Here is a 12624-nt window from a genome sequence, read left to right as displayed (position 1 = left end):
GTCATTAACATACAAAATATAAAGGTGAAATAATTATCATTTACATTTACAAAGAAGTATTTACCAGCTTGGATAATAAAAATAATATATGCACATTAGTATTTAGGGGGAAAAAATTGTTGCAATTTTGTTGACATTGTTAAACTTGGGGCTGTACTTGCACTAGATACTTTTAAAAAACCTCAAGATGATAGAAGACTATTTATACACCACAGAATGATGACTTCTACATTACTTCCTTTATTTTCACCCTAGACTTCCACTTCCCCACCAAATCTAATATTAAACCCTTTCATTCTTCTTTAAATAACAATTTCAAATTAATCTTCTAAAATTAAAAAAAAAAGTTCTAGACTTGGTTCACCAAGATGCTAATTTTAAGCAGCTCAAAGATGGGGGGGGGGGGGGGGGAACAGGAGGTAGAGGGGAAAAGAAGAGTCAGAGAAGGCATGAACTCAATTCTTAGACCAAATTTTGTCCTTTATCACCTCAACACAGTGCTTCCAGATCTGGCATTCAGTACCCTACTCCCCTCAACTTCAGAATTCAAAGCCTGGTAAAACTGTACCTCAAAGCGTTCATCCTCACATCTATAAATGTGTTCTTCATATTGTGTCTTCTTTGAACTGACAAAAGTGGAATCCTCAGACCATGACGGAAAGGACACCCAAGTATCATTTAAAACCTTTTGGGAGAAAATGGAGAGTAGTAGTTGTTTTTTAAAAGACTTTTCATTTTCAAAAGAGCCAGTTCTTAAAAAAAAAAAAAAAAAAAAGCCAGTTCTTTTGAATTCAAAAAAAAATGTTGCATTAATCAAATAAAGCAAGATTTTAATTTCCTCCTCTCTTTATATTTTTCTTTTTAAAAAAATCTCACTACGATCCAAAATAAATAGCTCAAGTATAACTTCTAAATGATCAATAAAGTACAAATATCATATAGGAAAATCATCATTTCCCTGATTTTTCTCCTCTAAGATTTCTCTATGGCTTTCATCTTTAACAACTATTTGTTATGTCCTCCAAGCAGAATTGTGTTTAACTAATAAAAGCACTAAATACCAAGAAGGTTTCCAGCTTCCTTAGTCCAAAAACACAATTCCTAGACACCTGACACTTTAGGAATGTGAGGATGTGGGGTGGATAACATAGATGCCCCTTACCTCCTTACACAGCGGTGTTCTTCCTGTGCATTTAGGCTGCTGGTAGCTCTTGGGCAAGGCTCGATAACTTGATCCCAACCTTTTACAGGAAGCATAATCTATCTCCATGGCAATGCCCTCTGTGGCACGCTCTTTTGGAAAGGTCTCCAAATGAACAGATTCTTTATACCCCAGAAAATTCTTAAACCATGTGAACAATTCTGGGAATTTCCTAAAGAAATAAAGTTTTAAAAAGTTATCAATAGCAATTGTATTTTAAAGTATTAAGGCAAAATTTATTTCCTAAAGGAAGCAGCACAAAGTATCAGAACCCTCCTCCAGTCTTATTTCTGGTCACACTTCAATGCTTTTCTCTCCAGAGTCTCCAAGCAGCTGCCCTTGCCCATTTCTGTCATTCTGAGCCAATGTGGAAAGATGACTGGCTGTGTAGAAAATAAGCCATGATTCTTTGGATCACAAGTGAAAAGCAGGAAAAAGTCTCCTGAATAGCGTTCCTTTACTGGACCCAAAGTTTAATTTTATAAATTTCCATCCTCTCTTGCTCAGGCAACATCAACTCACGTGCTACCAATGTTCAAAGTGATTATTGAGACCCAGGAATGAAATGCCTGACCAGGTCTCCATGAAAACCTGGCACTAAGAGATACCTTTTTTACCTAGAAAATTAATTCTGTGGTACCCACATATCCCTTATAATTAGAGTGAGCTCCTCATCCCCAGTCCTCCTCACTTACCCCAGAAAAGGAGAGACAAGTTGCACAAGCTCTGGCCTAGAGATGACCTCTTGGTTAAAGATGACCAGACAACGCAGAAAATTCTCATAGGCTTCTGTGCTCCTCAAGGCCTTCCGGACCTTTAAGAAATGAGAGAGAGTAAGGGTAAAAATAGGGAGGGACATACACTGAAAAGAGGCCCATAATGCTGTGGGCACTCTTCTTGTTGTGTAGCACAAAACCTCATATGACTTATGCAGACAGAGGCATACAACAGGAATCTCAGGAAAACAGCACTTGGGACCAAGCTGCTTCTGCTCCCTGACCAGACAGCTGCAGGAGACGGTGCAGAGTGACTGACTCACAGAAGAACACATCTGGAGCCAGAGGTGACAAGCACCCACCAGAGATGTTAAAAGCTGCCCTTCAAGGAGAGGATTACCACAGAATTACAGGGTTGACCACAAATTTTCTCAGGCTCAGGTGTTTTATGCACTACTGCCAGCAAGGCCCACGGTGCTGGCCAACCAAGCGCACAACAGCTGCAACGCTGAGGACACACATTAAACTCCAACCACACAGAGAAAACTACAAGTGGGAAGGAAATCATGACAAAGGAAGAAAGGAGCTCTCTAGACTCCCAAGGCCAGATAGAGCCAATAAACTCCAATTTTAGGCTCATCACCTAAGTCTTCCAAACCTCTACCAAGGGCCATGAAATGGTAAACTTTCTTAAAGTCAAGTATTCCAGCAATTAAAGGACAACAATATATCGCTAGCTCCAACAGATGGAGATTTTATAGACATCACAATTTATCTGGGATTTTCATAATAGAGAATTCTCAATGTATTGCAGGATCGTATCTAGACATTTCAAACTGCTTCTACCTTCAATGAATAAGGGAAAAATTGTACCTAGGTTCCAATGACTACACACACACACACACACACAGCATCTGAATGGTCAAGTGTGAGTGAGAATCTTCTTCAGGCACTGTTACTAATGGTCAAAGTTGGTCCCAGGGAACAAGAGGTGACTTGAGGTGAGGTGGTGAGGTAGAGGACTGAAATGTTACATAAGATTGTCTTTACATACATAAGATACTTCCTTTATAGTTTGGTTTTATTATGTTAGGTGGTAGTTCAATAATAGTTGGTGGATGGGGGTGGAGGTTGAGGTTGATTTTCAACCATACACCATAGTCATCTTTTTTTTTTTTTTTACACCATAGTCATCAATGAAACCAGAAAAAAAATTTATGCTATCATTGAACAAATTGGATATGACACAAATTTCAAGCCTTCTAGACATTCCTCACCTTCTCAAAGAACAAGGATTCAGTTCCTACACCATGCTTACTGGCTTCTGCCAAGGGCTGGTCCTTTAAGCTTAATAGTTTGGGTTTCTTCTGCAAATAGAAAGACAAATTACAATTATGATTAAGAAACTATTGAATAAGAACATGGAGTCCATCTCTAACTATCTTCAACTAGCATGGAGAAAACAATTCAAAGGAATCCTTTCTCTGCTGCAGTTAGCATTCTAAAGCTTCCCAAACTTTTGACATCCTTTCAGTCCACCAGTTTTCTTTTTTAATAAAATGTTCTAAAACATTTCATTGGCTAAATTTTCATTTCTACAAAAAGTTATGCAATATTTAGAATAATAGTTTTTCTCCTTTTAAGGACTTGAGTTCTCCCAAGAACAGATAAATTATTTATAAGAGGAGACAGAAAATAAAAGATGCCTATACAATTTTTTAAAGAAGATACAATCGGCACTTTGGGTTCAATTTAGATGGAATAGTTGATAGTTTAATGAGAACATTCAAAGATCCAATAAAGAGGAAAAAACCTGACAAAGACTATCAAGTCTTTTGGAAGGGCAAGCAATATCCAAACAAACAAATCTGATATCACTTAATCTGAGGATTCTCTTCAAAAAAGAATGGTAACCCAAACCAGATTCATGATAATATCATTAAACCCATGTAACCCCACAAACAGTAAACACATTCAACTTCAAAAACTGTTCCCTAATTATGTTATGAGATCCCCAATTGATGGAAGAATAGATGTAACCACAGCACAACATACAAGAGGAGCCACAGCCTATACCCAAGTTTAAAAAAAAAAAAAACTGGTTATGAAGTAAAAGTGACTCCTATTACCCCAGCAACTAGTTGTTTAAAAAAAAAAAAAAAAAAACTGCCTTACTCCTAATAAGTACGGGAAAACTAAGCTGCATCACCAAGAGACAAATGGAGTTACAAACCCAAGACAGGTCAAAGCTCCCACAGGAAGACTAATAGAGAATGGGAAGAGATTTTGCTGACCTAATTATTGCCACAATGGAAATTAATAAAGAAGTGCAGATAGTCAAAACAAAAGTTACATATAAAAATTTTTCAAATTCACTGATGTCATGGAAATGATATAAAGTACATTAAAAAAAAATTATACTTCTTCACCTGGTCTCAGTTCAGAGAACATCTGATCACCTACTTTTCTCTGCATGTTTACCCCCTAGAAGGAGACCCTAATACCGAGTCAGAGAAGAGGTACCCAACCTCACCTTCACAGGGGGAGTCGTGCCAGTCCCAGAATGGCGGCGGATCTGACAGCCATTCTGGCTGGGTCTCTGCTGCTTGTTGTTCAGCTGGGGTTTCTTCACTGTGCCTCCATGATCATTCCTCACAGACTCAACCTTCTCGGCAGTCGTCTTACTTAATAACTGATTAAAATACAAATGATCAAAGAACTCCAATTTTTTTTAGGGGGAAAAGGGAGAATTGTTGCTAGTTCCAGGTAACCTCTGAAAACTACTACTCTGCCAATTTTCTGAAAACCAATCTACAGGGCTTTCTACACTAAGAAAGTTTAGTTTTCAAACATAAAACTGAAGCAAAGTGTTCTCCAAACCCCTTTTATAGGGCCAAGAAACCACCCCGGAATACAAATCTGTTTGTCACCCCCTAAGTTAGTCATATCCACTGTTTCAGTCTTAATGCAAAGCACTCACCACAGAGCTATTGGCATCAGGGAGGAACTGCCCAAACTCTGAGAGGAGGTCTTCCTGATTCTTAAACAGACGGGCCACCTGTGCATACACCTCCTGCTCTGTCAGGGCTGGCGTGTAATTCCCTCCAGCTTCCTTGGCGTTCCGCTGCTCCTTCTGTCACAAGAGAGAGGGAAGCCTGAACTCCATGTGTGACACACTCATATCACACACATTCCCAGGCCTCTGGCCTTCTCACCCCAGCTGCCTTCACAGAGAAGGGAAGAAGGCCCTCTTGGCTCTGGCTCTCTCTGAAGGGTTCCTTGGTCTTCAAGGTGAGACAATGGTCAATGGAAGCCCTTTAAAAATTAGGGCAGACATTCCTAATGCTCATGAGTTTACTATCAACTAACAAAAATGTATATGCAGGCTTTTTTTCCTTATTCCACTGATTATTAACTGTACTATACAAGTGTCCCTTTAGACCTCCTAGGTATATAAATATTCATTTTATATAGAATCAATTTCTAAAATCTTTGTTCAATTGCTTCAAAATATTTGAATCACAAAAAGAATCTGGCTTAAATATGTTCAACAGAGTTACTGATTTTATCAATCAGTAATTTATAATGATTTATCAATCTTTTCAAAAAGAGTTAACGGATACTAACATGCTTTATGTGAGTTGGCCATTTTGGTTAAAGCACATTAACAAGATAGAACTTACCTGATATGTGTGCAAAATCTCCAGAAAAGCTTTATAGATATCTGGCTGACCCTGGAATCTATTTTTAATTTTGTTAACATAGTTGATGGCATGATTAAACTCCACAGGCTGATTGTTCTGCAAGGATGGGGCAGTTCCCAGAGAGATTGTCACAGGTGTGTGAGGCTGCACTGGTGGAGAACGTGGTGAAGCATATGGTGGGAGGGGAGGTGTCTGCTGGCTGGCTGGAGCATGTGCTTGGAGCTGGGATGGCTGCAAAGAAAACATTTTCTCCCTTTAGGAACAGGGTTAATATGATTCAAATAGTCCTACCATACCAGTAGAGAAAGAGGATGCTTCCAGATAAAACACATCATTTATTCACTCTTGACATACTATTCTGAATTCAAATCAAAGACTTAATAGGAGAATCATACATATCTTAACACAAGGGTTTTTTGTTTTTGTTTTTTTGAAAGGGGGAGAAGGGGAGGAAGAAGTAGCTGTGATTTCACCAGTATAAGAAAATTCCAGAAGAAATTCATACACCAATACAGATAAAGCTACTGTTCTACAATATAATCTTTTAAATATTTGACCAGGATCATACAGCTACTAGTCAATGTCAAAAGAAATACTTGAACCTAGGTCTTCCCGAAGGAAGGTCAGCTCTCTATTTTCTCTGACACCATACTGACCCGACCGCTTAAAAATTTACAGCATCTATTACGAGTCAAAATTTGGGAAATTGCTTAAGAAGGGCAAAAAAAGCCTCAAAGTGAACTGCTGTTCATTTATCTAAATCAAAGGATCTGTGATTTCTTCAGTATAGAATAATGCCTTATTATTTTGTTTTATTTTTTAAATGGAAAAGACCTCTTCTCTAGATTATGATGTACACATCATTCCCATCTATCAACTATTAAATTACTAACAAATTACTCATATCTACAATTTCAGACATTTTTCTATTACCTCTTTGTCAAAGCATTATGAAAATTCAGAAATATATGAAAATATATTTCAAAGGCATTTCTTTCTCTTGGAACACTTCCAAGTCCTCACCTTGCTAATTTTGGCAGGTGGTGGCTGAGGGGCTGGCTGGGCAGGAGTCGGGGTGGACTGAGCTGACGGTTGGGAAGGATGCTGGGGCTGGGCTTGAGGTTGAGGCTGGATGCCGTGAGTGGGAATCTGGTGGACTTGGCCAGGAGTTGTCACATTCACCATGTCGTTGGTCTGCACCTCGATTTTATAACCAGGAGGTAAAAAGGTGTTGAAGCCCATGATCAAGTCAGGGTGGCCTTTGAATAGCTGTGACACCCGACTAATCACTCCTGGAGTATCAATACTGCAGAAAAGAAATGTTACAAATGACCTCAGAACCACTCAGAGACCACACATGTCAAAAGCACTGAGATGATCATGATTTTTCTGAATCTACCATAAAAGTAAGTTGGGTTTTTTTGGTTTTTTTCCCAATAAAGAATCTGGTGAAGAGGTCAACCCCCCTCATTCTTCAAAGCAAGGGAGGTCGGTAATTAATTTTTAAGAGGCTCAAATTACCTTGTGCTACACTATAAAAGTGTGCAGTATAACATACATACTAAATATTGCATCATATATATTATAGAATTTAAGTAACCTCTATTTCATATGCATTAATATTTTGTGTTAGAAGAACATTAAAATCTTAAATTCTTTTTTGGAATGAGTTAGATCAATCTCAATGTCTATTCCTCAGCAGAAAAACAAAAAACAAAAACAAAAACAAAAAACGATGAAAACTTGACTCCCAGAGCTGGAAATTTGGCTATTAAGGAGAAGGAGAAAAAGAAAGTAAAGTGCTCAGCACTCTACTTGTCCCATGAACCTTGGAAATTCAAACCTAAAGAATGCGCCCACATTCTAAAGAATGACATTAGATTTTATCCTCAAACAAATGCTCATACCTAACCAGAAGGATAGCTGTAAATGCCTTTTTACCTTTGAGATTTAAATTCCTTCATGATGTCCAGGAAATCATTGTAGACCTGAGGCTGACTACCAAACTGCAGCTTTACCTGGTCAAGGTAGGATAGAGCATCCTCCACCTGCAAATACAAATCCCAAAAACGATCCATCAAAAAATTAATTCACAAGCTCCATAATGAATTTTTTTAGTTATAAATAAAACAATGCATTTATACACACATATACATAAAAACCTAGAAAATAAAGGGAAAATTCAATATAAACACATAAAAGTTAAAGATATCAATCACCTAACTCAAGATCCAAAAAATAACTAAGGAACCATATCATGGGGGCCAAATCCCATTTCTGAAAATATAGTGGGGTCAAAAGCCAAACTAATTTTCTCACATGAGTAAAACATTCAACAGAACATTTCAAGAAAGTATAGCCTAATTCAAATATTGAATCTGAAATCCAAGAACCTAGATCCCCAATCCCTGGTTCAGTTCCTTGTACATTTTTCAGTATTTGCATAGTCTTGAGACCTCAATGCTGTATAGTCCTTTTGATAATGGAGACTGGAATCCAGTCTCTATAACTCTTATCCATATCTTCTAGGACATCTTCAATCATGGACTGCAAGTTTTCCTCGAGAAGTTTTGGCAAGGTGTGAATGCTAGTGGGAGCACATACGCTACTAAATTGTTATTCCTTGCTTTCATTATATAACTCGCTCACTTATCCAACCATACCTTTCTGGTATTATCTTGATTACTTCATTGGTAATATGTTGTAATTTACTTATAAATATACTTATAAATAAAATGTGCAGAATCTGCTGCTAGTTATTATCTTTCCAACTAAACAAACACTTAAATATCTACTATAAAAAGACTTAAAAAAACAACAGATAAGTCACATTATGAAATATGGAGACTAAAATAGTCTCTAAATGACTTCACCCCAGCAAAAAAAACTGATTCTTTTCAGCAGAAAGATAGCAGTCAATGAAAAAACAGGTTAGAATATAAGCTCATAACTCCTAAAGAGCACGATAGTAAAAGATTATGAACAATATTGGGTCCTAAAGGAATGAAATGATTCAGAAGGTTTATGCTGATGGCAACACATCTTTGAGAACAGTGATTAATTCTCTCTGAAAAATATCTGAAAAAAAGATTATCAAAGTCTTTGTAAAAGTCTCCATGATCACTAGAAGGTTAATAACTGAATACTTCTCCATCTCTACAAAATCTTTACAAGAATCATCTCTCCATGGATTGAAGGCATCTTCCATGAAAATTTGAGGGGAATAAGCAAGATTCTGCAAATAATGCTCTTTACAAGATCATAACTTTATAGGCTAACAACTGACTGCAAAACAAATCCCATTATTTATTTGTTGACATTTTTTTAATGCCCTTCAAGCAAATGAAGGAGCTATCTTCTCTCTCTTCTCCTATTAAGGGTGCTGACTTGCTCTCACCTGGCCAATACTCCTCCCTCCCTGTGCTATAGACAACTCAATCCCTAGGGACAAGACCTGCTGAATTCAGTTGAAGTTCGAGCCACCTAGCCGCCTTCTCTTTCAACTTTTCCAAGGGAGTAAGTGATGGATCTCCTGGCCAAAAATAAAAAATATTCCCTAGAGCCTTTAGGAACACTATTCAGAAGTCAGAAAAAGCCCACAGCCATGAGCTAGTCCTAGCCCTAGTGGATAGGAAGTTGTGTGATGGAAGAGATAGCTATGTAAGTCTCCCTCTAATAAGAGTAATCAAAGGTGGCCCAGATCTGAGGATGACTCTCACTTTTTCTCCCCTCCTCTTCCTAAAAGGGCTGGCTAGAATAAGATTATTCTCTTTTCTGTTTCCCCTCTACCATTTACCTGGCTATACTTTCCAAAAAGGCCATCATCCTTTCCTAAACTCCGCTTGGAAAGGACACAAGCAAAAAAGTAAATTTTATTTATATATATTCTCTTCTGAGCTACATTCCTATTCAAACAAGGAATACAGGCAAATGAAAAAAATAAGGTAATTTATTACTTGAAATTATGCTTATGCATAAATAAAAGTTAATGCTTTTAGGATAAGAGGAACAACAGTTAAACGGAGGGAAAATCCTTTGTATCAAGTTTTCTCAGATAAGTGTTTGTTATCTAAGATACACAGGACAACCAGCTGATATAGAGTACCTAAAATCTATTCTCTAAAGATATGAAACATAGACTCAAAGGAACTGTAAAACACTAACAACAAAATCACTAATAATAGGGGGAAAAAACAAACAACCCTGAGATTTCACTTCATACCCAATAACTGGACACCATGACAGAAGTGGACAATAATCAACATTGGAGGGACTTCAAGAATGCAGGCAAATAATGCATTACTGGGAAATTGTAAATTGGTAAATCATTTTGGAAATCAGTTTGAAATTGTGAAACTGACATGATTAAATCATCTTTTGACCTACTTGACATATATATACACCCCAAGGAGGTCACTGATGAGACTATGAGTATGATAAATACAGAAACAAGGAAAGGTACACACAATATGAAATGCCATGAATTAAATCGAACCAAGAAACATACATAATTGACTTCAAAAAAATAAATGACTAGGTAAATTTCCACAAAATAAAAAAAAATTGAATGTCTGCAAAATTATAAAGAATAAGTGTGATTCAGGATGGCCCTCTGGGAGCAGACACGAAGGGGACAAGGAAAGTTTTAGGCAACATAAAAAAGAAAACAAAAAATAAAATTAATAAAACTTTATTTTAAAAATCAGCAAATTTTATGCTAAAACACCATCTAAACATAGGTTTAAAAAGAAAGGTGGTTGCCTAGTGAATCATTCTCATTGTTATAAAACAGCTATTATGTAAAAGGAGCAATGGATTTGGAATATGAAGATCCATGTTTAAAATGTGACTACTGAATATCTGTGTCCCCACAAGCAAAGTATTTATTTAATAAGACATTCTCAACAGAGTGGCACTACAGAGCCTATAAGGCATCTTCCAGGTTAAAATTTATAATCTGCTGGATATAAACATCTAAAATGCTAATGTTGGTTAAGAATGTACATATGCTTATACACTTTTCACTGATTTCTGCTTTCATTAGTTTACAGATAATTCAATTATTTCTTATGACATTTAAATCAAGTTAATTTTGATTCACCAAACTTGCCATTAGTAATGTGGATGATGGAACAGGAAGTTCATTAAGCTATGAAAGACAACTAAGTAGAATGTTAACTCCTTAAGAGAAAGGAATAAAATCCAAAGTGATATGACAAGAAAGGCACAATCTATGACATGCAAAAAACTGTGGTGCCACTAAGTGTACTATACGATGTAAATGGTAAAAAAAAAATTAAACTGGAAACCCCCCTGGCAGAAAACACATGATAAAAAGTGATATGTGCAAGCTTGGCAAGAAAGGAAATTAGGAATTATAAGGGCTCGTAAACTATACATTATAAATGTGATTCAGTTCTTTTTAACTTAAAAAAAAAACCAACAACTATACACCTATGACATTTAGCATTTCTCTTTAAAAAAGCAAAATAAAATGATTTCATTTAAATTTAACATGGATAAACAGGAAAATACTCTATCGTGACTAAAAGCACTCAAAACTCTAAAGGAGTACTACATAAATGTCTGGTATCCCAATCTGGGAAAAGAAACAATATAAACCTAGTAATCTGGAAGTGATAATGAATGTGAGATTTAAAAAACCTGAAAACCCTAGAGTTTAATTATTAAGAGTAAAAGGAATCTCAACTAATAGCATTCAAATAAGAATGAATATTTTGCTAACATAAAAAAAAAAAAAAAAAAAATCACCCAACACCCCCCCACACACATACAAATTAAAATTTTATAGTATAAAAACAAACTGATTCTTGGTATATCTGAATATTTTCATGGACCTCCATTTCTAACACCTTCTAAGGTCACAAGTGACCCTGAATTTCCAAAGGTTATATTCATAAGGCAGGTTCTCTTGCAGGATCTGCTAAGATAACAAGGCCTGAAGCATTAGCTTGATAACAGACTATGTGTCACTTGAAAAGAAGCCCAATAAACACATCTCTAGAACGTTAGCCACAGAAATATAAAGACCAAGGAGGAGGCAGCTAGATGGTACAGTGGATAGAGCACCAGCCCTCAAGTCAAGAGGGACATGAGTTCAAATTTGGCCTCAGACACTTAACACTTCCTGGTTGTGTGAACTTGGGCAGGTCACTTAACCCCAATTGCCTTAGCCAAAAAAAAAAAAAAAAAAAAAGTCACTTTCACTCACATTGTTAAGTTACAACATTAAAGATTTGGCACACCTCATCAAAATATAAAACGAGCTAGATCACATGAAATAAGAATGTTATTTAAGTCAAAGGTCTAACTTTACCTAGGAGGACCACTATTTTACCTAACAATTTTTTTTAAGATAATTGAATATGTCAGTCATTATCAAAATTTTGCAATGAACAAGTAGCAAGTACTCTTCAAATAATATGCTTCACAGTAAGCAGTCAATTCAATTATATGAGTTGAAACAAATGAACTAATCCAAAATACTTTGACTTCAGAACCATCTATGTTCTCTCTCCAGCTCACTTACTTAGACCAATATAAAAATAAACTTGCACTCCCTGATCTCACATTCGCTCCTCCAAGGAAGGAATTACAAATAAGGCAGTTAATAAGGATCCCTAAAACTTAAACATTTGCTAGTTGATTGGGTTGAAAGGAAACAATTCACATCAAGATGATAATTAAGCAACATTTTATATCAATTTATATTATAGTATATTTATCACTAAAATAAATTATTATATAATCAATTTTTCACTCAAATGTGATTTTATATAGAGAGAGATATATAGATATGGGGGGGGGGGAGGGACAGGGAATACTCAGGCAGAAGTGCTACTTATAGTAAGATAAGTATTTTCAATTGACAAACTAACATTTTATACTCATTAAATTCACATTACACGCACACGCACACAGCAGAGATCCCCAAATATGAAATGGAGACATGATAACACATTCAGAGATATGATACTTGAAT

The 12624-nt window shown here is 36.3% G+C and overlaps 1 protein-coding gene across 3 annotated transcripts in view; it reads right to left on the bottom strand.

Annotated features, from left to right (window-relative positions):
- The window catches only part of SIN3A (SIN3 transcription regulator family member A), a 63149-nt gene that overhangs the window by 15940 nt on the left and 34585 nt on the right, over positions 1-12624 (bottom strand). For all 3 annotated transcript variants that reach the window (XM_051982210.1, XM_051982213.1, XM_051982211.1), the window contains exons 4-12: positions 7563-7669; positions 6645-6927; positions 5601-5852; positions 4898-5050; positions 4451-4609; positions 3195-3284; positions 1897-2015; positions 1163-1373; positions 569-685 (exon numbers count right to left, since the gene is read on the bottom strand). In XM_051982210.1, coding sequence (XP_051838170.1) covers positions 569-685; positions 1163-1373; positions 1897-2015; positions 3195-3284; positions 4451-4609; positions 4898-5050; positions 5601-5852; positions 6645-6927; positions 7563-7669 — 1491 coding nt within the window. The remainder of the gene's footprint in view (positions 1-568; positions 686-1162; positions 1374-1896; positions 2016-3194; positions 3285-4450; positions 4610-4897; positions 5051-5600; positions 5853-6644; positions 6928-7562; positions 7670-12624) is intronic.

The sequence above is a fragment of the Antechinus flavipes genome, chromosome 2 (assembly GCF_016432865.1).
Source record: "Antechinus flavipes isolate AdamAnt ecotype Samford, QLD, Australia chromosome 2, AdamAnt_v2, whole genome shotgun sequence".
Taxonomy (NCBI): Eukaryota; Metazoa; Chordata; class Mammalia; order Dasyuromorphia; family Dasyuridae; genus Antechinus; species Antechinus flavipes.
The sequence above is the reverse complement of the archived record's forward strand: the minus strand, read 5'-3'. Positions and strand labels throughout refer to the sequence as shown.